General features: G+C 37.5%; 1 protein-coding gene across 6 annotated transcripts in view; it reads left to right on the top strand.

Annotated features, from left to right (window-relative positions):
* The window catches only part of PARD3B (par-3 family cell polarity regulator beta), a 978,033-nt gene that overhangs the window by 632,621 nt on the left and 325,272 nt on the right, over nucleotides 1–20,140 (top strand). For 5 of the 6 annotated variants that reach the window (XM_008687551.2, XM_040641729.1, XM_040641726.1 and 2 more), the window contains exon 16: nucleotides 4,298–4,342. The exons of the other annotated variant lie outside the window; for it this stretch is intronic. In XM_008687551.2, coding sequence (XP_008685773.2) covers nucleotides 4,298–4,342 — 45 coding nt within the window. The remainder of the gene's footprint in view (nucleotides 1–4,297; nucleotides 4,343–20,140) is intronic. 6 annotated transcript variants of the gene reach the window in all.

The raw sequence follows: 20,140 nt of genomic DNA, 5'->3' as shown, positions 1-20,140 counted from the left end.
GAAGGCCAAGAGACATGAGCTTAGTATAGAAATCCCATTATCCAAATAAATTCAGAGATAAGAAGAGCAAGTCCACAGTGCTCTCTAAGTATTTAATAACAGTTCCAATAAAAATGTCCATGAATTTCATCTTCAGAAGGTTTCAACATTTCACTGATAACGCTTTGATTACTGTAATATCCTTTTAAGTAATCAAGAGCAAGTAGTACCTGTCCTTGGGTAAAACTGAAGGATAAGAAAGGAAATATAATAGGCTCTGGAAATGAGAGAGAGAGAGAGAAAAAAGAAAGAAAGAAAGAAAGAAAGAGAAAGAAAGAAAGAAAGAAAGAAAGAAAGAAAGAAAGAAAGAAAGAAAGAAGGAAGAAAAAGAAAAAAAGGAAGAAGGGAGGGAGGGAGGGAAGGAGAAAGAGGAAGAAAAAAGAACAAAAGGAAAAAAAAAAAAAAAACCATCATCAGAACCAGAACAAGAAACCTTGATTCTTGATCCATCACCTCTCTCTGACTAGATGCTTTTGGTGCCTCACCATTTTGGAATGGAAGACCTTCACAACATCCAGCCCACTCATTTTTCAATCTCTTGTGAATAAGGTTTTAGTTCAAAATGACACACCTGTCATATTCCTACTGCTACTATTCCAATCGCTGTGCTATCTAAATATTATGCAGTGAAATGAGTAGACTTAACCTCCAGCCCCAAGAGATAACCTTATAGTAGCTCAAAGGTAATCTGAGTTATAAAGGAAGTTGGGTATTAATTATAACACTTGTCATTTCTTACAAAGTGGTGGTAGTGTATGTAATTTTACCTCATTTTCGCATTTGCTACACTTATTTAAATCACTTCCCAGCACTAAGCATGTGCATAAAAGATGATTGTTCCCAATTTAACCTTTTAAATGAAGTGTATTCTATTAATTAAGTCATTATAGTCCCCTCTCTTTTCCATTATGTTTATTCATTTATCTTCTGTCCTAAAGATAGACACCTGTGTCACTGAATATTTTGGAGAAAGACCCTTAATTTTTATGCCTATCACCCATTTGGATTTTCTATACTGTTTTTTGAAATAGTGCTCTAAAGAATTTCAAATTGTCAATTAAAATGATGATAAGTATTCCCACTAAGAATAATAGAGAGTGTGCAGTCAAAAAGTTAAGGAAGCACCATGTTTAACCTAATATGGTTGAGGAATTTGCCCTACTTAAATGGGCTTAGATTTAACAGGATAACTTATGTCTATCAAAGAAAAAAGACAGATGCAAAATAACAAAATCTTTGTATGAATCCCTTTTCAGAATAACTACCCATAATAAGACCATATAGTCTGAATAATGTATTTCCTCTGTCTTTCTTCCGCTATAAGATGAATGAGGAGACAGGTAAACTGAGAGGTAAAATGGGCTGTGCGTGTTGGATTATCCATGAGGTAACAATTCAAGTACCTGCCTGCAGGCATTGTATTCTCGCAAGTGTTTTCTGCCTCTGTTCCTTTATCATCCCAGGAAGTGAAACCATAAACACCACCACCATCATCAAATACACAACCTTTACCACTCTCACAGTTTTTACTTATCAAAAGTTTTCATTTATTGAGACATATGTCCCTGGGACGGTGCTGAATGCTTTTGTACATTTTTTTTCCACTTAGTTCCACAATTCCTTGTGGATTTTTCACACAAGGAAACGAAGGTTGAAAACAACTTAGTAACTTGCCTGGTAAAGCTGACATTTCAACTCATATCTATCTCATTATTAGCTATCATGTTATTCTGCCTTTCTATTTAGGTTCCTGTTAATAATGATTAACAGGAACTGCTATTAATGTTAATAATAGCAGTCTGTATTTATTAAGCACTTACTATATGATCTTTAAGTACTTTGCATAAATTTATGCACGTAATCTTCACTACAAGCCTATGGAGGAAGCAATATTATCCTCATTTTATATATGGTTGAGGCTCAGGGAGTGCAAATAAATTGCATATGACTAGTAAGTTTCCAAGTCAGGATTTTAACTCAGATGATTTCTCATTTGCAAAATGGGAATGAATATTTTAGCTTAAACTTATTAGAATGCTAAATTTCCAAACGTTAAACAAAATTATAGCTAACACTTGTTGATATTTATCACCACAGAAAGACTTCTATTAATAACAAAAATTCAAATATAAAGGATAATAGTTTTCTAACATATAAGTATTTGTCAAGTGTTTTCTTCTACTCATGCAACTGATGATTCAAAGAATATAACAAATTCTTCTATGACTTATCACAAGTATAGTAGAGTGGTTAAGAGTGCGATGTTTAAGTTCTGGATCCTCCACGTTGGAGGTGTGCTTCAGTTCCTTTATCTGTAAAGTAAAGATAATAATAATAATAATACCTATCTTTATAGGTCATCTTGAGGATTAAGTGAATTATTAGCTATAAAGTACATAGGACAGAACCTCCACATTACAAGTGCTAAGTATTAGCCACTAGTGTTATTATTTTTAAATCATCATCATTGTTTTCCAGTTCTTTTCTATTTATACCGTAAATTCTACTGTAAATTTTTTTAGACCTGAAAAAGCCAGAATTCAACTAGAAATATGAAGAAAAGTCTGATAAGATTTTTAAGAAGTTAATAAAATACTAGGAGAATCACAGACAAGTAGTTGTTGTCTAGAAAATAAAGAAATAGCTTAGAAAAGGAGGGTAAGTGGGAGTGGGAAGATCTGTGCATAATAACTGGCTTGGTGAAATATGACTGATGGTGTAGGCAAAGGAAGGACAGGCACACTCCTCTGAGACCTCCAGTGTTAGGGAAAATGGCGGAGGTCTTCTTTGTCAGCAAATTTCACTTCACGTTGCTCAATCCTTGAGCATCAGATTTTTATAGACTAACACAGCCAATGGCACATAGCAAATAATGAAGAACTGTTGTTGGATTTGAAGTGATAATCCATGCAGAGAGCATAAGGATGAAGAACTTCGCATCTATGTTTTTGAGGGATATTGGGTAATAGCTTTCATATCATGTCATTGCCTAATATTGGTATCAGCATCATACCAGCCTCATAGAATGAGTTGAGAAATGTTCCCTCCTCTGAATTCACTGAAAGAATTTCTGAGGAGTGGTGTAATTTCTTCCTTAAATGTGTGGTAGAATTCACCAGTGAAGCCATCTGGGTCTAGAGTTTTTTTTGTGTGTGGGAAAGTTTTAACTACAAATTCATTAAAAACAACAACAACAAAAACTATAGGGCCATTCAGATTATCTATTTCTTCCAACATAAGTTTGGATAACTTGTGTCTTTCAAAAATTTATATATTTCATCAGAGCCGTATTAATCTAGGGTAAAATTTTTTTTTCACTACTGAAGCAGGGTTCTTCATCTCTTTCTTCATGGCCTTGAATTATGAATCTTTACTCTGGCCATTGGGACTAGGCACTATGCCCAGCCCTGTGTGAACTTCAGACACTCTTCCCATTATACTTTTGGGTGGTTCCCAGGTCTTGGGTAGTTTCCTCACATGTGTGTGATCATTAGTATATTCAACTAAATATATGAGGAGATCTCGGCAGATCTCAGCAAGGGTTCTGGGTAAGTCTTTCCTTTCCGGTTATCTGCCTGCAGACGTCATCTGCCTTGGCTTCCCCAGACATTCAGGTCCATGTGCTCAGGCTGGGATGTCACCAGGCTCTGCTGTTGCCCTCCTTATACCACAATCTGGAAACTTTCTCCAGACAATAAGCTGGAGCAGTTATAGGATTCACCTCACTTGCTTTCCATCTCTGCTGCCTAACGTCTAATCCCTGATTGCCACTCTTCCATGTTTTATGTATTTAATTTTTTTTCAAGAGTGATTGTAAATCTGTTCCCTTCTACTCCAGATATAGAAGTCCAGTCCTAGCGTACTGAATATATATATTGCTATCACACTCAAAAAATTTTATTATATATTATACAGCTCTAGGCCCATGAATTTAATTTCTCCTTTTGTGGGCACGAAAACAATAGCCCGATTAACAGAGCTGAAAGTACTGAAAATTAAAAGAAAATAAAATTATATTCATAGACAGTCTAGTGTGTGTGTGTGTGTGTGTGTGTGTGTGTGTGTGTATTACTTCATAGCTGCCTTTAAAATAGCTACCAAAAGAAATGAGGCACCCCAGGTAGGCTGGGGAACATTTTTTTTCTCAAATTTTTTCCAGTAAAAGATTTAACTTCTTACGAATCTATTTCAATTTATTGTTCAAAAAATGGCTGATTTACAAGCAGGCCTGATCCTTGTCTCTTTTATTTCTTCTCAGTGCCAGATGAAAGCAAAGTCCACTCATTGGCTGCTCACAAATCGGGTAAGAAACTCCTTGTAACGGACTTTATATTCTCCTTCCTGGAAATTGCTGGCTGTGTTTGAGTAGCAGTTGGAACCTATTTCCATCCACTAGTCACTGAAAGGCTTGCTAATTAATACATGAGATGTCTCTGACTTCCACAAAGATGAATTATTGCTTGGCTCTGTGTGTAGTGGCATAATGTATGCTGACTCAAAATGTTTGAGAGGAAAGGATAAAGGTTTCCAAAAACTAATAATTATAAAACCAAAAATCTTAAACCTGTTTGCCAGCTGAACACTTAAAACAACAAAAAAATTGTAAGGAAAATCCGAGAAAGTTTGAAACTCTTTCCCGTGATGACTTTCACATGACAGTGGCAGAACAAAGAGCTCCCGAACAAGAAAAATGTGGCCATTTCTCCTCAAAAAAGGAATAGTTTGTTTTTTGTTTTTTGTTGTTGTTGTTGTTGTGTTTTTTTTTTTTTTTTTGCTTGTCATCAAAGAGACTCACACCCAAGATGGCCGTATTATATTTCTTTAGACTGAGGAATGAACTCCCTCATTCCTAGAGGTTCTCCAGGAAGTCCACAAGAATCTCTGCGAGTTTCCTGGGTCTTTCTCTATTATGTGGGAGACACCTTCCAGTCAAAAACCCAAGCTTTTCCTTTGTTGCCAAGTGGTTTGTTTCTATCCCTTTGCCCTTCGTCGTTGCTTTTTCACTTTGATTGAAAACACTTAGTGCTACCAAACTTGCAAATACTACAGTGATCCCTTTGCTCTACGGGTGTATTATTAGGGGAAGAATATCCATTTTACTCTTAGGCTTGCCACTGCAAATAACAGAAGAGTTACAATTTGTTGACATCCCCCTGTTTCTGAAACAAAGAAAGTCTTTCCCGTCACCAAGTGTCTCCTGTGTTTATGTGCTAATTATGTTTCCAGCAGTAAGTGGCCTTGATGCCTCATTACTTCCATCATGTTCCAGGGCAAGAGTATGATTTTTTTTTCTTTTCCTCTTTCTCCAGATTCTCTTGTGATAACAGCAGGAAAGGGCTGGTTCACAACTCTTAGATATTTTTTTGCTTTTCTGCTGCTCCTAATAAAGAGCCTAAGAGGTTAGATCACCGTGAAGGAAAAGATTTCTCTGAGAGTGATAAACCGCAGAATGCTGCTTTCCCCCATCATCCTTGTCTATTACATTCTCTACTACTGGAAATATTTTTAGGAGCCTAAAAGGGAAGTTCTCGTGACGAGGAACTCCAAGGATAGCCTATATTATTTTCATCTTCAGTGCACCTTAAATAGTACTGCTTATCATTAGTTCTGTTACCCAGATTAACACTTGAAAATTAAAGCCTTTTCATGTCCTGGGATAGGCTTCAAGGTAAAAAAAAAAAAAAAAAAAAATGGAAGCAGTTTTTAAAACTGTTTGTCAATCTGGTTTTTGAAAATGAGCAAATAAACTTTCTGACTTTTTTCCAGAAAATCAAATCTTATTCCAATCTTAATTTCCAAACAAGTTTCTGTCAGCCAGTGACTGAAAATTTATTGCCACTCTTTTTAAATGAGAACATTGTCACCTTTGTATATCACTACAGTATTTCACTAAACCGAATGATATGCTTTTATATAGTGTGATATAAAACATAGTAAAAAAGAATTACCCAAAGTACAAAACTTGAAATAATTTCCAAATTGAAAAAAAAAATGACAAAAATGGCATAATTTTAAACCTGTCAAGTTAATTGTAAGCTCCACATGGCAGCCTTACTCTCTAGCTGGTTAATAAAAATAGTATCAACAGTCTTTATAGCATATGAACCATGCTGCTTAAATATATCAGGTGTTTTAAAGATTTCTGGTTCCTAATGAACTGCTAGTACAATATTCACCATTTTACATTTCGGAGTCCTTGCATACCCTATCACAGTGTCATTGAGCTTTTCACTGGCCATCTGTGGAATCAGTGCAAATGCTGAGAACAACCAGAACATTGCTCACTCTGGAGCAGAAGTGGCATACAAGAAAACCCAATAAAATGGGCTAAGCAATCACCTAAAATTATATACTCTAGAGTTACAGTAAGTGGGAGCACTCTAAGACAGTAGAGACCGTCCTGAGAAAATACAAAGCAGCATTAAAGAAAATCTACAACTAAGGTTATAAATTTATAAAGATATATAAAAATCTACAACTTATGTAAATTAATATACTCCAAGAATATACGCTCCCCCACTTTTTATATTTATTTCTTTTGGAAAATATATCTTGAATTATAATGATCCTCAAAAAACTCATCCCTCATGTAACGTGCAACTCCTCTACGCGTGCACACTTAGGCAGAACAATTTCTGAGGCGGGGGCCATGGATGGTAAAAGAGGATTAAGAGTCCTTTTGCTTCTGGTAACGTCTTTCAGTTACACAAATCATCTTGAAAATTCACCTAATATGTAACTGTAGTCTCAATCTGGTACAGTCTGTGACAGCAAGTAACCAGCTGGACTATAATGTCTGATGTTCCATGATCATACTTGTCTCGCCAGTGTTAAAAGAGATCATTCAGTGTCTTTTCGTTTCACTTTTCCCCTCCCCACATCTTTCCTCTGGAATATTTAAGTAAAAAGGTGATATCCCTTTTGCTAAAAAGGAAGAGTATCCCCCTCTGTCTCTTTTTAATTATAGAAATGTGGGCAGCTTTCATACTATCCAAGACCATCAGGAAGTTAAATTAAATTGTATGTGCTGACCTGAATCTATCATCCATCTTCTTATTTGGGATGATATTCAATATTTTAATAAATTCATCTGAGTTAAAGTTTCTTCTGAGTCAGCTACTTAGTGTGTAGAGAGCCATTTCATGCCAAGTTCCATCTGTTGGTCTGGCTTGGGTACCTCCCAAATTTGTGACAGTATTTTTGGCACCCTTTCCTTGGCTTAATCTTTAAATGGTTGATTCTTCAAAGTTCAGATCAAATCAAAGGCTCAGGTAAGATAAATCCTTCTAATATTTTTGGCCTAAAATACAGTCCCCTTACCCCTTCTGGAATCAGTTCAGTATTCTTGAGATTTTTCTAACGGCCTACCTCAGGGGTTGCCGAGTGGGCAGCATCTCATACGTTAGCTGGGAAGCAGGCAGAATGTTCTGTTGTCAATCTTGTAGGGTCCTCCTCCATGTATGAGAGGTATCGATGTCTCTGGAATGGTGAGACCTACCCAGAGAGGTTAAGAACAAAGTGCCTTTTAATTGGTTCCTTTAAGAAAAATCACAAGTTTCAGAGAGCCTAAAAAATAAGAAATGTGTCCTTCCTTATCTTATTAATTGACAAAATTCTGACAAAATACAAATCTTAGTAAATGCAGGGGGGTTAAAAAAACTTCAGCAAAATGTATATTTTAAGCAATGAAACCAATTTTTAATGATTTCAGTATTCTAAGGGAACATTAGAATCCAAAGAAAATGACATCAAATTTGGCATAGCTTTTTTAAAAATTATGCTTTAATTTTGACTATACAGACTCATAAACTGTATCTGAGAAGGAATCATTTCTTTTTTTTCCCCTACATACTGAGCTGACACCTAAACTAATAGTTTAATGCTCCTCTACATTTTAGTCAGAAAGGACTTATAAATTTTACTTTTTTACTATGTCTTAATTTTTTTTTTGTTTTGATTTACTGCTTGGAACTGTTTTAATATGTATTGACTGTCTGCGGAGATCTGTGCTGACCCAGCTCTTTAAGATGATGCAGTACTGAGGAAAGCCGATGAGTTCTTCTTTACGAGCTCTGACATATTAATTAGCAAAATGGACTAAAAAGCTTTCCTATTTCTATTTTAATTTCTTACATTCTCAAACACCTGTCTATATAGCTGTAAAACAGGCAAGTCTGTAAAAGTAATGGTTGGCAGTAAGACGAGACCTTTTCTGAGATAAGTTTATCAATTAATGAGCAAATATTCATTAACAGTCTAAGGAGATAGCTCTGTAGAGGTGCCTTGCAGCCACTGAGTGTGTGGATATCTTAACACATTTTACTGGTAAGGAAGCTGAAGCTCCCGGGCATTTAGATGCTTGTTCTCTTAGCTGGTAACTAGTATGGGTGAGGTTACGAACCCAGATACTGTGTGGTAAAGCCTATGCTTTGGCCAATTCATTTTCCACCAGCATGTGCCTAACACTTCAGTCCCAGGGCCTGAGAAGACTACAGTTCTAGTTGGAAAACATGATACACGTCAAAATATCCTATAAATTCTTACCTTTTGCCAACTCTGACTGAACAAGGAACACCATAAGTATAATTTCTCTAACAAACGATTCTAACTCAGTGAGCATGAGAGGGATATCTAATCTGATCATTCTTGACTTTGTTTCCCTGCATGTATGTATGTATGTATGTGTATATATATTTATATGAAAGTGTGGGCCAAGTTAAGAGATATGTAAGAGAGAAAATATGCATGTGATGTGTATGCATTATGTATAAATTACAGCAAATGTGCACGTGATGTGTATCCTTACGGCAAAGGCTGAAAGTTTAATATGTAAGTTGCTAACTTGGCAGACCTTACATTCTGTTCTAAATGCATTGTGTGTAAACTTTATATTTAGAATGTTCGAGTGTAGCCAAAGAAATCTCTAGATCTTTCCAAAGAAATAGAGCTCTTAAAAGCACAAGGTGATCAGATAGTCACTTTAATACAAGAGCAATGTGCTATTAAATGACATTTCATAAATTTTGTTGAGTATGCATTTAAAATTTGGAGCACCAACTATAGTCATTTTTCATGAGTCTGAATTGAATTTTTCCTGGCTTTTTATTGTTATTGTTGGTGAGGAACTAAATCTTCGAGTTAGTGGGTAGTGGACTTAAACTCTGTTTCTTTCTTTATCAGTTGGTTAAGGTAACACTATATGGTTATACGTTTGGACAAAAATCTTTATTAGGTACTTCCTAAGCTTTTGTCACTTGTTATGTTGGATAAATATAGCTTTAGACACAAGAAATATATACATTCTCACATCCTCCAGCTTGTTTTACATTTCCATGGGATTCAGGATGTTATTTAAAAAAATAGCAATATGTATAAGCTTCTTCCAATACAAACTTGATTATAAAGCAACCCCAGTATTTCCTATGTTGTAAAGGTTACTGAATACTCTGGTCTCTAAAATTCAATGAATCAAATTGAATTAGAAACAAATATATCAGTCTTTTTAGAAATGTGATTCAATTCTTTGCTACTCAAATATGGTGCAGGTGTGTGCATCTCTGAATTTCATGAGTAAATAGAGTCTACATGTTTTTACAAATCAAATTTCAAAATTAATTATTTCAGTTCCACTCATGTTTATTAAATGCCCACTCTGTGACAGGTGTTATATGAAGTGCTGGAGATACAAAGTGACATAAGACATCGTCTCTGTCTTAGAAAAAAATTTTTGAAATAGTAGGGGAGAAAGACATATAAATGCCTGATTAAATATTGGTTTGGTACCTTTATGCTGAAGAGTACAGTGCGGAAATCTCACAGAGGAAATTTTGCTTGATTCTGCTTGGGGTTGGGGGATGGCTGTCATATTTCAGAAAGGAAATGTTTCCAGAGCAGGATCTGAAAGATAAATAGAAGTTGAAGGAATAAAAAGGTCAATGAGCTAACACATTTCAGGCATATGGAAAGTTATGACAACTTGAAACATCATGGTATGTTCACAAAACTATAAGCAATTCAGTGTCGCACAAATGCAAGTGGAGAGGAACAGATACCAGGTTGAGCCAGTAGGCAGGAGATTTAATCATGAGGAGCTCTTACCAAATGGAAAAATGTTAATTTTATCCTACAGGCCCAGAGAATCCAAACTGATTAAAGGAGAGGGTTGACCAGTTTTATATTGTAGTACTGTTACTCTGTTGGCTGTGGTGACTTGATGGACAAAAAAAATCAAGGAGAATAGTTAACAGACTGTTGCTGTAGTCCAGATAAGAGATGACGTGAGCATAAATTCGAGTGAATCACAATGCAAATAGAAAGAAAAGTAAAACATATTTAAGAAATAAAGCTTTGAAGATGTTTTTTTTTTTTAATTAAACTTAGTGGGTGAGTGAGGAAGAAGATCTAATTTGATTCTCAGTGTATCAGTCAGCTATTGCTACACCTGTGCTGCATAACAAAGTCAACAGCAAACATTTATTTCTTGATCACATATCTTCATGTGGGTGGGGACTTGCTCATCTCAGAAGTGTTTATCTGGGCTTAGCGCCACTCTACAGTTTTACGTCCAGGTTTTATATTATTATTCTCCTTGGAACAGTGGTTTCCTGAGGAAAGTATTTTTGATAACAAAAGTGATAAGATGGAAATAGGGTAGATAGAAAAGACCTATAAGCTATGGAGTCAAAGCCATGGAGTATTAAGTCACATGACAGTGAAGGTAGTAGAGGAGAATGAGAGGCAGAAGTAGAAGGAAGTGTGGCAGGATGGCATGAGCTGGGAAGGAGTAGGGATTTTATATGTGAGTAGAAGAGCAACGGGTTTGAAAGCAGAAGTGAGAAGTAAAGAGGCCACTGAGCCCCCTCCCAACCCTGACCTGCATGATGTGGATGAGAATGAGAGGGCTGCAAGGGAAGCAGATTTCTTAGTGGAGAGGTAGACTTCAATTACGGCTAAACGTCAGGGAAATTTTTAGAGAAGAGGTTGAAAGTGAGCAACATCTTGTCAACCACGGAAGGATAGTGGGGACTCAAAGAAGGCAAATGGAGGAGTGTGGGATAGAGGGGAAAGCGGGACAGTGGTCACGTGGGAATATGGCCAGAATGGTGTAAGGTGGCAGCCCAGAGGGCAATAGATGACCGGGGGTTCTACCTCTTGGGAAGTGACTGAGGATGGCAGGAGCAGTGGGTCTGGTTTGTTTCCATAGCTCTGTGGTTGTCAAGAGGATTAATCTTCACTCTTTGGTGAACAGAGAAAAGGCTTGGGCCAGCTTAGACCCAATGGTGGCCTGGATGAATTATTTCCTATAAAGAGGTCATATCTCTGAAGAATGAGAAGATGAAGATTTCCAGGAGGAAATGGTCCCAAGTTTACAGAAGTTTTGAGAAGATGCCCAAGTTTCACTAGGTTTGGAAATTGAGAGATGGCCATTAGTTATCACTTCAGCAGAGCGAGTGTTGGCAGACAGGAGAGCAGGAACAAGATGCTGTGGCTTGAGGAGGAATGGGGATGGAAACAAGCACAGGTGATCTTTCTAGCAGTTTAATATTAAGAGAAAGAAAAGAGGTGTATCTAGAGAAGTGAAGTTGTTTTTATTGCTCTACTTTATGTTATCAATGAGAAACACTGTGTTTATAAACTGAGAGGAAAGAGATATTTGTGAGAAAATGGAGAAATGGGAAAGAGGGAATTGTTAAAGGCATAGGATTTAGACTGTAGTGTTATAGCAGTTGGCCTTGAAGAGGATGAGCCAAGATTAGAGGGCAAGTGGCAGTTATGCATGTGGCGTAGATAAATTTGTAGGTAGTAGGGGTGAGAACTTAAGGATGTTAATGGTCTCAGCTTGATGGTGTCCAAGTCTACTTGGTGGCATTATAGGATTGGTCATAGCTGGCCAAGAAATACAAGAAACACTGTGGATAGTAGGTAACCTATGTTGAAATCTGTTTAAGTCACTGAAGCAAAATTGCATAGGAAACTATGAAGAAAGATACTTACACTTACACATGCACACCCAGACTACAGTCAAGGGTTGCGTTGCAGAGGACCTGCAGCTTTTCCCCAAACTAAAATGCTGTTTATCTCTTGCAGTTATATTTTCAATTCTCTATTTGTGGTGGAATTAGAGAATGTTAGGACTAAGTGGAGCAGTACATATCTCTAGGACAACCAACTTTTTTTAAGGAGTAGACTGAGGCCTAGAAGAGGGGAAAGTCACCCCCACCAAAGGCCCAGCTAGTCAATGACAGAACGAAGGCTCAGATCTGCTTCCTTATTTCAGCCATCTCTTGTCATTGTTACCAGTTTTGCCTGATTTCATTACCTAAAGTATTGTGACAGTCCTCAGAATTTCCCCAAATTCAGCATGGGTAACAGAAATATAGAGTAATTTGGCACAGGACTAGTCATCTTTCCTTTAAGCTTCTGACATTAAAACCCACCAGGATTGAATAAGCTTCTATATACAAAATTTTGTATTACATCCCAAGTTTATACAGACTGTCACAGAATCTGTGTTTATGTATAGTTGCTATTTATTATACTTTTTACTTTTATTATGGTGTTTTATTTCTTTTTCCTATAAATATAAATACACAGGACAAATTATTCTAAGCTCCAGCGGGCATTTATTGATGTGGTATATTTTGGTATGTATTTTCCCCTATGCCCTTATATAGCCATATTAACATTACAGACTTCACAGTAACAAAATTCTTTGTTATCCTGTCTCTCTCGTTATCCAGAATATGACAGCCTGTCTTTGGAGATAAAATTTAGTATGCTTAAGTATGTGTTGATTTAGACAATTTATAGTTTCTAAAGTGTTTTGAGTTGTTTGAACAAGTGAAAAGTAATTTTATTAAGAGAAGAGCATATTTTTATATATGTCAAATTCTTCAAATGTGGCTGAACTCTCAAACTTCACCATCCATGGGGAATATGTGTCTTGTACATTTAGAAACAGTGGTTTGGAACTGACAATTCTAATAGTGTTTCTAAATGCTAGAATGAACATCTGCAGTGAAAAATGTTATTAGCTGATTACATGATGGTTGATAAACACAAAGTGAATGTTTGACATCAGCACTGTGCTGTGGGCTGAGCTGTCTGTACCCAACTTCGGATTAGTTCTGCAACCAGAGAGGAACAATAATAGCAGGAGCCATAGAAAACAGCAAGTCACATAAAAAGTACTCTAAAATGCCATCAGTAGTCAGAATATTACTGTGTGAATTTGGATGTGCCATGGGCAAAAATAAATCACGTTCTCGAAAACAGAGTAACTATACATTTTAACCTACAGTATGATCATTGGTTCTGTCCTCTTTATATTCAGCTTTAGGATACCTTCAGTTAACTTTTTGCAATGAAACCATGGCAATAAAATCACTGGACTCTGCTTACTAGCTTTAAATAATGGCAGCCCCTCATGAAGGGGAGAGTTGGAAAGAGCTAGAAGGCTTTTCAGTTCCTGCCTAATTATTTTGGAAAAGTTTACATTGAGACCGAGAATTTAAAATCACTCTTCTAAGGAAGGGATTTTATGTGTAAATTTGTTGTGGAGGAAAAGACTGAGACGCCCTGACTCCAGTGACCCAGAGGGGTTTTCAACTTTAGTGCAAACTCTAGTCTGCCAGTGTTAACTGAATGGCTACTCATTCCACCAATGGTTTTGCTAAAAATCAGCCAATGAGGATATCGGAAGGACAGGTTTAAAACCCAGCCTGGGAAATTTAAAGATGAACTCCCACATGATAGACTACCCAATCTATGTTGAGTAATGTATGCCAAGGCCTAACTTCGTCTTTAATAACTGATAAACTGTCAACTAATGGTGAGAAACATTTAGGATATATTGGCTTTGATAATGTCGGTATTACTTTATATTAGATGACTTATGTGTATATGTTTACGTGTATACACATTTGAGTTTCATAAATGAATACTGTCTTATGCAGGCGAAGAAGGGAAGCATTTAAAGATATGTATTTCGAGAAAAATATTGCCTGCTTAGGAAACATTCATTTGCTCCTGTATTTAGGTTCCATGGCCAGGAATAAATTTCACCCTCTTTAACAAGTCATACCATGCTCTCCATCACCTTCTCATGGCCTGTCCTTCCAGGCTTGTCTCTTGCCGCCATCACCCACCACCCCACCCCATCAGCCTCATCATACATGTTCCCAACTCACAGAGCTACTCACTATTTTTTTTTTTTTTTGAAGGGCAGGGGAGGGACAGAGGGAGAGGGAGAATCTTAAGTAGTCTCCATGCTGGGGCTCAGTCTCACAACCCTGAGATCATGACCTGAGCCAAAATCAAGAGTCAGATACTTAACCATCTGAGCCACCCAGGTGCCCCGAGAGCTACTCACTTTTGTCATCAGACCATGTCTTGCTCTTTCATACCTCAGAGCCCGAGCTGAACTCTGTCCTGAGAAACTTTTCCCACTACCTTCACACAAGGGTCCCTTCTGGGAGCTAGCCTTGAGTAACTTCAGGTGTCTCTAGGCTCTGCTTTTATACTATTTCACTTCTCTCAGCCTTTCTTGGCTTAACTCACACTTCTGTTCTATAGCTGGTCAGTCCCCAAGATCTCCTGCAGGGCGTTTTCAATCTCCTTTAATCAGCAATCGTGGCTCCCTGAGAGCATTGAGAATCCCAAGGCCCACCTTATACAGGCAGAACTCGATTACCTACCACATGAGGGGGAGTAACCAAGGATAGATCATTTACCAAACCAATACTTAACGAAGACCTGCCATGTGCCAGACGCTGTGCCAGGTTCCACAGGTACAAAATTGTGTCGAATACAGATTTTGCCACGAAGGTGCTTACAGCTTAGTAGTAGCAATGGGAATGCAAATGGCGAAAATTTCAGGTGCTTAAGTATAAGAGCAAATACATAGAAAAAGTAACAGTGCTTACCTTTACTCAGAGGAAGAAGATAGAGATTGAGGGACAAGGGAGACTTCTGCTTTACCTACAGTATCTGAATTTTTACATTGAGACTAAGTTTATGTACAAATTGGAGAATAAATATTTATGGATTTAAAAAATAAAAACATTTTTAAACATTGTAAGCCTTCACATGCTGAATCTACTAATGACAATGTTGTACAAGTGGGAGGATTTACCGTGGGGACTGTCACAGAATGTGTACGGGAGAAGCACAGAACAAGGGATGCTTTCTGGGAAGGAGAGAAGAGGCTGAATCCCTGAGTCATGCTGGGAACCTGCTTGAGGCCCAGAAGTATTTTGGGGCAAAGGCAATGGAGAGAGGCTTACCTACGAGACAACTCATTTGTAGGTTGCTGAAGAAAGTGCCAGTGAAAAACATACTTAGGGAGTTTATCCACCCCCCCATCAAGTTTTGGTATTCTAATGGTAGAAGCTTAGTCCTTGTAATTCATTCAGTAAGGCACCCACACAATGCCATATACAAAAAAAGGTCTTTTGTAAAAGTTCATGATGCCCCAACTGTGTCCAATAAAAGCAGAATTATAATAAAAGGACTAATGATGAATACGTAAAAATTAAAGAGAAAACTGTAAGCAACCTAGATTACTTCTCTTTGCTAAAATAAGCACATGCAAATTCATTCGCACTCTATTGATAATTAGAAACCGCACACCCACACGAAACAACTTACAAATCCCGCCCCATCAAATACAACAAAGCTGTTCCAAGTCGCCTTTTGAACAAAAACCCTTTTATTAACCAGTCAGTTAAAAAAAACAAAACAACCAAAAAGGGGTGTATGCCTTTTTAAATTGGGCAAAGCACAACTGCAAACAAAGAGGGGAAGAAAAAGCAGATAGTTTTGCAAACTATCATGATACGCCAGCAGGGAGTTGTTGGAGGCGTTTGGAAATATGGGTGTCAAACTGGTGATAGAGACTCCTTTCGTGCTATGCTGACGGACCTCAGAGGAAACACGCCTGTAGGCTAGCGCAGTGTTGCAGTGGTCCCTGAACTCTGGTAATGACTCATGTGGGCAAGTACTTGTTTTTAAAAGTATGTGTCTATGTGAGTATGTACTAGTCAAACAGTTTTTCCATTTATGGTCTTGCTGCATGTTTTTGAAATAAAATTTTTACATAAAAACTATGAGATTTTGAACTCTTGAAGGAAATAAAGGATGATAGGTGAACATGCAAAATATTATGGAGCAGTGACGCCAGTTGCTGAAGGTTGGGAAACACTGATCAGTGTTATGTTTCCATCAGCATTCTGCAGTTCCCATCAGAATGCTTCTTTGCAAAGCTCAAAAAATCATAGTTTGAGAAAATATCTCCACTCTGAAGTCTTTAGGCTATGTGATATGCACAGTCTGGGCCCCATTTCCTGTCCGTACGCAAACGCCTTCAATTCCAGTTGAATCCGCTGGCTTTTTCAGCAGAAGAAATGTCTAAAGCTTCCACTATTTCTTACCATGATAACTCTTAAGTTAAACTTGAATTATATTTTCAAGTATTCCTCCAGCAAGCCATCTTATCTGAGAAGGAAACCAAGCACATAAAAGATACAGTAGTGCCCTTCTGTGTGAGCCTGAAAAGTCTTACCAAATGCAGGGTTAACCTTGACTTGACGCTTTTCTTTACCTATGCCGTTAATCCAGCAGGAAATCAAGTTGGACCCATAGGAATACATCCCGAAGCTTTACTTCCCACCCTCGCCCAAGCCACCATCGCCTCATGCCTTCAGGAGCCTCCTCACTGACACGCACTCCTCCATCTCTCTCTTCACAGGAGCCAAAGGGATCTTTGGAAAACAGGAATCAAATCATGTCCCTCAAATGCTTAAAACCCTTAGTGGCTTCTCATCATTCATAGAAAATAATCCACATTTCTTACCATGATCCCCAAAGCCTATTTTCCTCTGCTGGCCTGCCTCTCCAACCTCGTCGCCACTGCTTCCTCCTTCTTCCGGACACTTGGCCTATGTTGTCTGCTTTCTGTCTCTGGAACAGGCCAGCTTGCTCTCCCTCTAGGCCCTTCGCACATGTATTCCCTCTGCTCAGAATGATCTCCCTCCACTTCAAGTGGTCATTTTTTTCTTATTCAGTTCTCAGGTCAAATGTTGTTTCCTCAAACATACCTTCCCTGACCACCCCATATTGCTTACTCTGTTTATTTCCTCATAGCACTTCTTACAGTCTGTAGTAAGAGTGTGCATGTGTGTGCACACGCGTGTGTGTGTGTGTGTGTGTGTAACCTACTATCTTCCCTCCCCCTAGAATGTAAGCTCTACAAGGGCAGAGACCTTGAACCCCAGTCCAAAAGCAGTGTCTGTTACAGAGCAACTGTCCTTTACTCAGTGTTTGCAAGGTCTTTCTTTTGATATGTCTTTTGCATATTTTTACTTTTAAACTTCCCATGTTCTTTATGCACATGTATTGTCCTAACAAATAGGTGAATTTTGTTCTTATGTTCTGGCAGTCTGAACGGTGCTGGGGGTTTAGCACTTTTACATTTATTAAGATTACTGGCATATTTAGATTATGTTTATCATCTTATTTTTATATTTAAGCCCCCTCTTAATGCCTTTTTTTCTACTTTCTTATCCTCTGAGGATGAATTCCTGTTTTGTATTTATCATCCCACTTTTTTCTTATATTGATTTGGCAATTGTACACCACCTTTTTATCACTTAACAAACTATAAGACTAGTCCACACTAAATTCTTTTCCCAAACAATACAAGAACTTAGAACACGCTCTTCCAATTTCTATACTATTTTCCATTTTCTTTCTTAATTATTGATCCCACAGGTTACCTGTTAATTTAAATGTCCTACGTATTTAATATTTGTTCAAACTGACCTATATATTTACCAATTTCTTTTCTTACCGTTCTTCCTTCTATCTCAGACCTTCCTTCTGGGGTCTTTTTCCTTCTTCCTAAAGTATGCCCTTTAAGATATTCCTTTAACAATGGTCTACTGATATCACTCTGTGTTGTTTGTCAGAAGGTGTCTTGTTCTCAACAACTAGTCACGTTAGGCATACATTATTAGGCCGACAGCACACTGACAATGTTCGACTGTCTTCTGGCTTCTTCTGTGAAAAGTCAGCCATTGGTCTAATTGACATCTCTTTACCGGTGATCAGTCTTTTCTCTCTGGATACTTTTAAATTCTCTTTGTCTTTGATGTTCACTGCAGTCTAGGTCTTGCTGCCCATTTCTTTATATTATCCTTCTTGGTAGATGGTGTGTCTCCTATGGCTGCATATTAATGTTTTCCATCACTTCTGGGAAGTTATGTCTGTTGATATGCTGCTTCTCCATTCTGTCTTCTCCTTGTGGAACTCTTACCAGGTGTTCCTTAGACCTCTTACTCTTCAGCCATGTCTCCTACACACTATTTCATATTTTTCTATCTCCTTGATTCTGTGCTTCATTGTAGGTACTTTTTACAGACCTATCTTCTAATTCCAATTTGGTGTCTAAATCTCATGTTTCCGCCGACTCTCATTCATGGTGACTTTCTTTCTTATGAATTTGGTCATTTCTGTTTGGGATGTCATATTTGGTTGGGCTGAATGTGCGAGGATCTTGAGGAGTCTGATTTGCCTATGCTTTTCTCCAGAGAAGATTTAAATTTGCTTCTTTTGGGGTACTAGAGTACTACTAACCTAGAACCACTTTCATATGATTTCTTGGCTGATAGCTTAATTAATTGGGAGAAAATAAGTTTGATTTGATACCTATAAGGGGGCAGTCCTGCGGTTGTAAATTCTTAAAGAGAATGATGACTTTTTAAACTGCTGTTTTATTTATTTAAACCAGAGTAAAGGCAGATTTTCTTGGATTCCCTTTGCTGAAGAAAGTGTATTAAGGGTAGGAGCTTATTCAGCTTACTCTTCCATCACGGTTGTAGGACCTTTGGGTGGTCACTGGTTTAACTGTCCTGCATTGGACTCTTTCTCTCAGATCCTCTAAGACATCGCTATCATACTACCTTCCCATGCTTCAGATTCCTAGTATCAGCATTTACTTGAAGGGCAGTTCCAACCTGCAAATTTGGTTACATAGCACCCTTCACTCTTGGTTTTTTATTCGTTATTTTTTGCTTGTTGGAAGGCTTTGCTTAAGGATTTCCCTTAATATCCTATGAGCTCAACAATGAATTTAGGTGTGTATTTGTTTTAATATATCTAAGATCTATTTGTATTTTTATCATCAGAATTTTGGGAATTGATTCATTACTGGAAACAGAAGTCTAGAGTCTAATTATTAGTTTGCTAAACAAATGAATGAATAAATGAATGGTTATTTTTTATAAATGGCTGAATTCAAATTAACCATTGGGTCCAATGCAGATTAGAACACACATTAAGCCAGATATGGTTTTATTTCACTACGTCTGGATTACTTTTGACAAAGCAACTTAAAATATTCCTTCGAAATATATGGAAAGCCACATACCATAGGAATAAAGTGGGGGGTGATGCCCACAATATGCTGAGAAAGTTTGAAATGGAAAATTCTCTTCAATAAGAAACCACATAATAAAAAGTTCTGGTTATATTTGTAGTTACAAGCTATGGTTTATTACTCTGTCTAGAGATTCTTATAATGATTCATTGTTCTAGGAAGAAATAAAATAGGGTTCACAAAGGAGCTTTTATCAGATTATAATGTACCTGCCATAAAGTGGGGAAGAAGAGGCTTATCTGGCGATTTGTTGTCACTGCCTACATGAGCCATGGATCAGATACTAAATAGAATTCCTTCTGAACCTCTGGAATGCCCTTCAGATGGAATTCCTTGTCATGAACACACCCACAGAGTAGGACATGAGAAGGTTGTTTGATAGGTCCTCTAGGTACTAAAACAAATCAAAACCAGCCCTGTTCATTCTAACAAAATCCGTCCTCCCATATGTTCTCCTTTTTGCACCAAATGCTCTTTGTTTTTTCTTCTTTCTGAAGACGAGAAATTCTGATACTTTCACAGAATTTTTATGTAACTTATCAGTTATGTAAGACTCATGTTGCCGCAGTGTAGGTGATGAGATTGGCCAAGGGAATGACGTGAGAATTTGGATGAAGTCAGCTCACAGTCATATCACGGAAGAGCTGTCTTTGCTATTGGAGCCTA

The sequence above is a fragment of the Ursus maritimus genome, unplaced genomic scaffold (assembly GCF_017311325.1).
Source record: "Ursus maritimus isolate PB19 unplaced genomic scaffold, ASM1731132v1 scaffold_1, whole genome shotgun sequence".
Classification (NCBI taxonomy): Eukaryota; Metazoa; Chordata; class Mammalia; order Carnivora; family Ursidae; genus Ursus; species Ursus maritimus.
The sequence above is the reverse complement of the archived record's forward strand: the minus strand, read 5'-3'. Positions and strand labels throughout refer to the sequence as shown.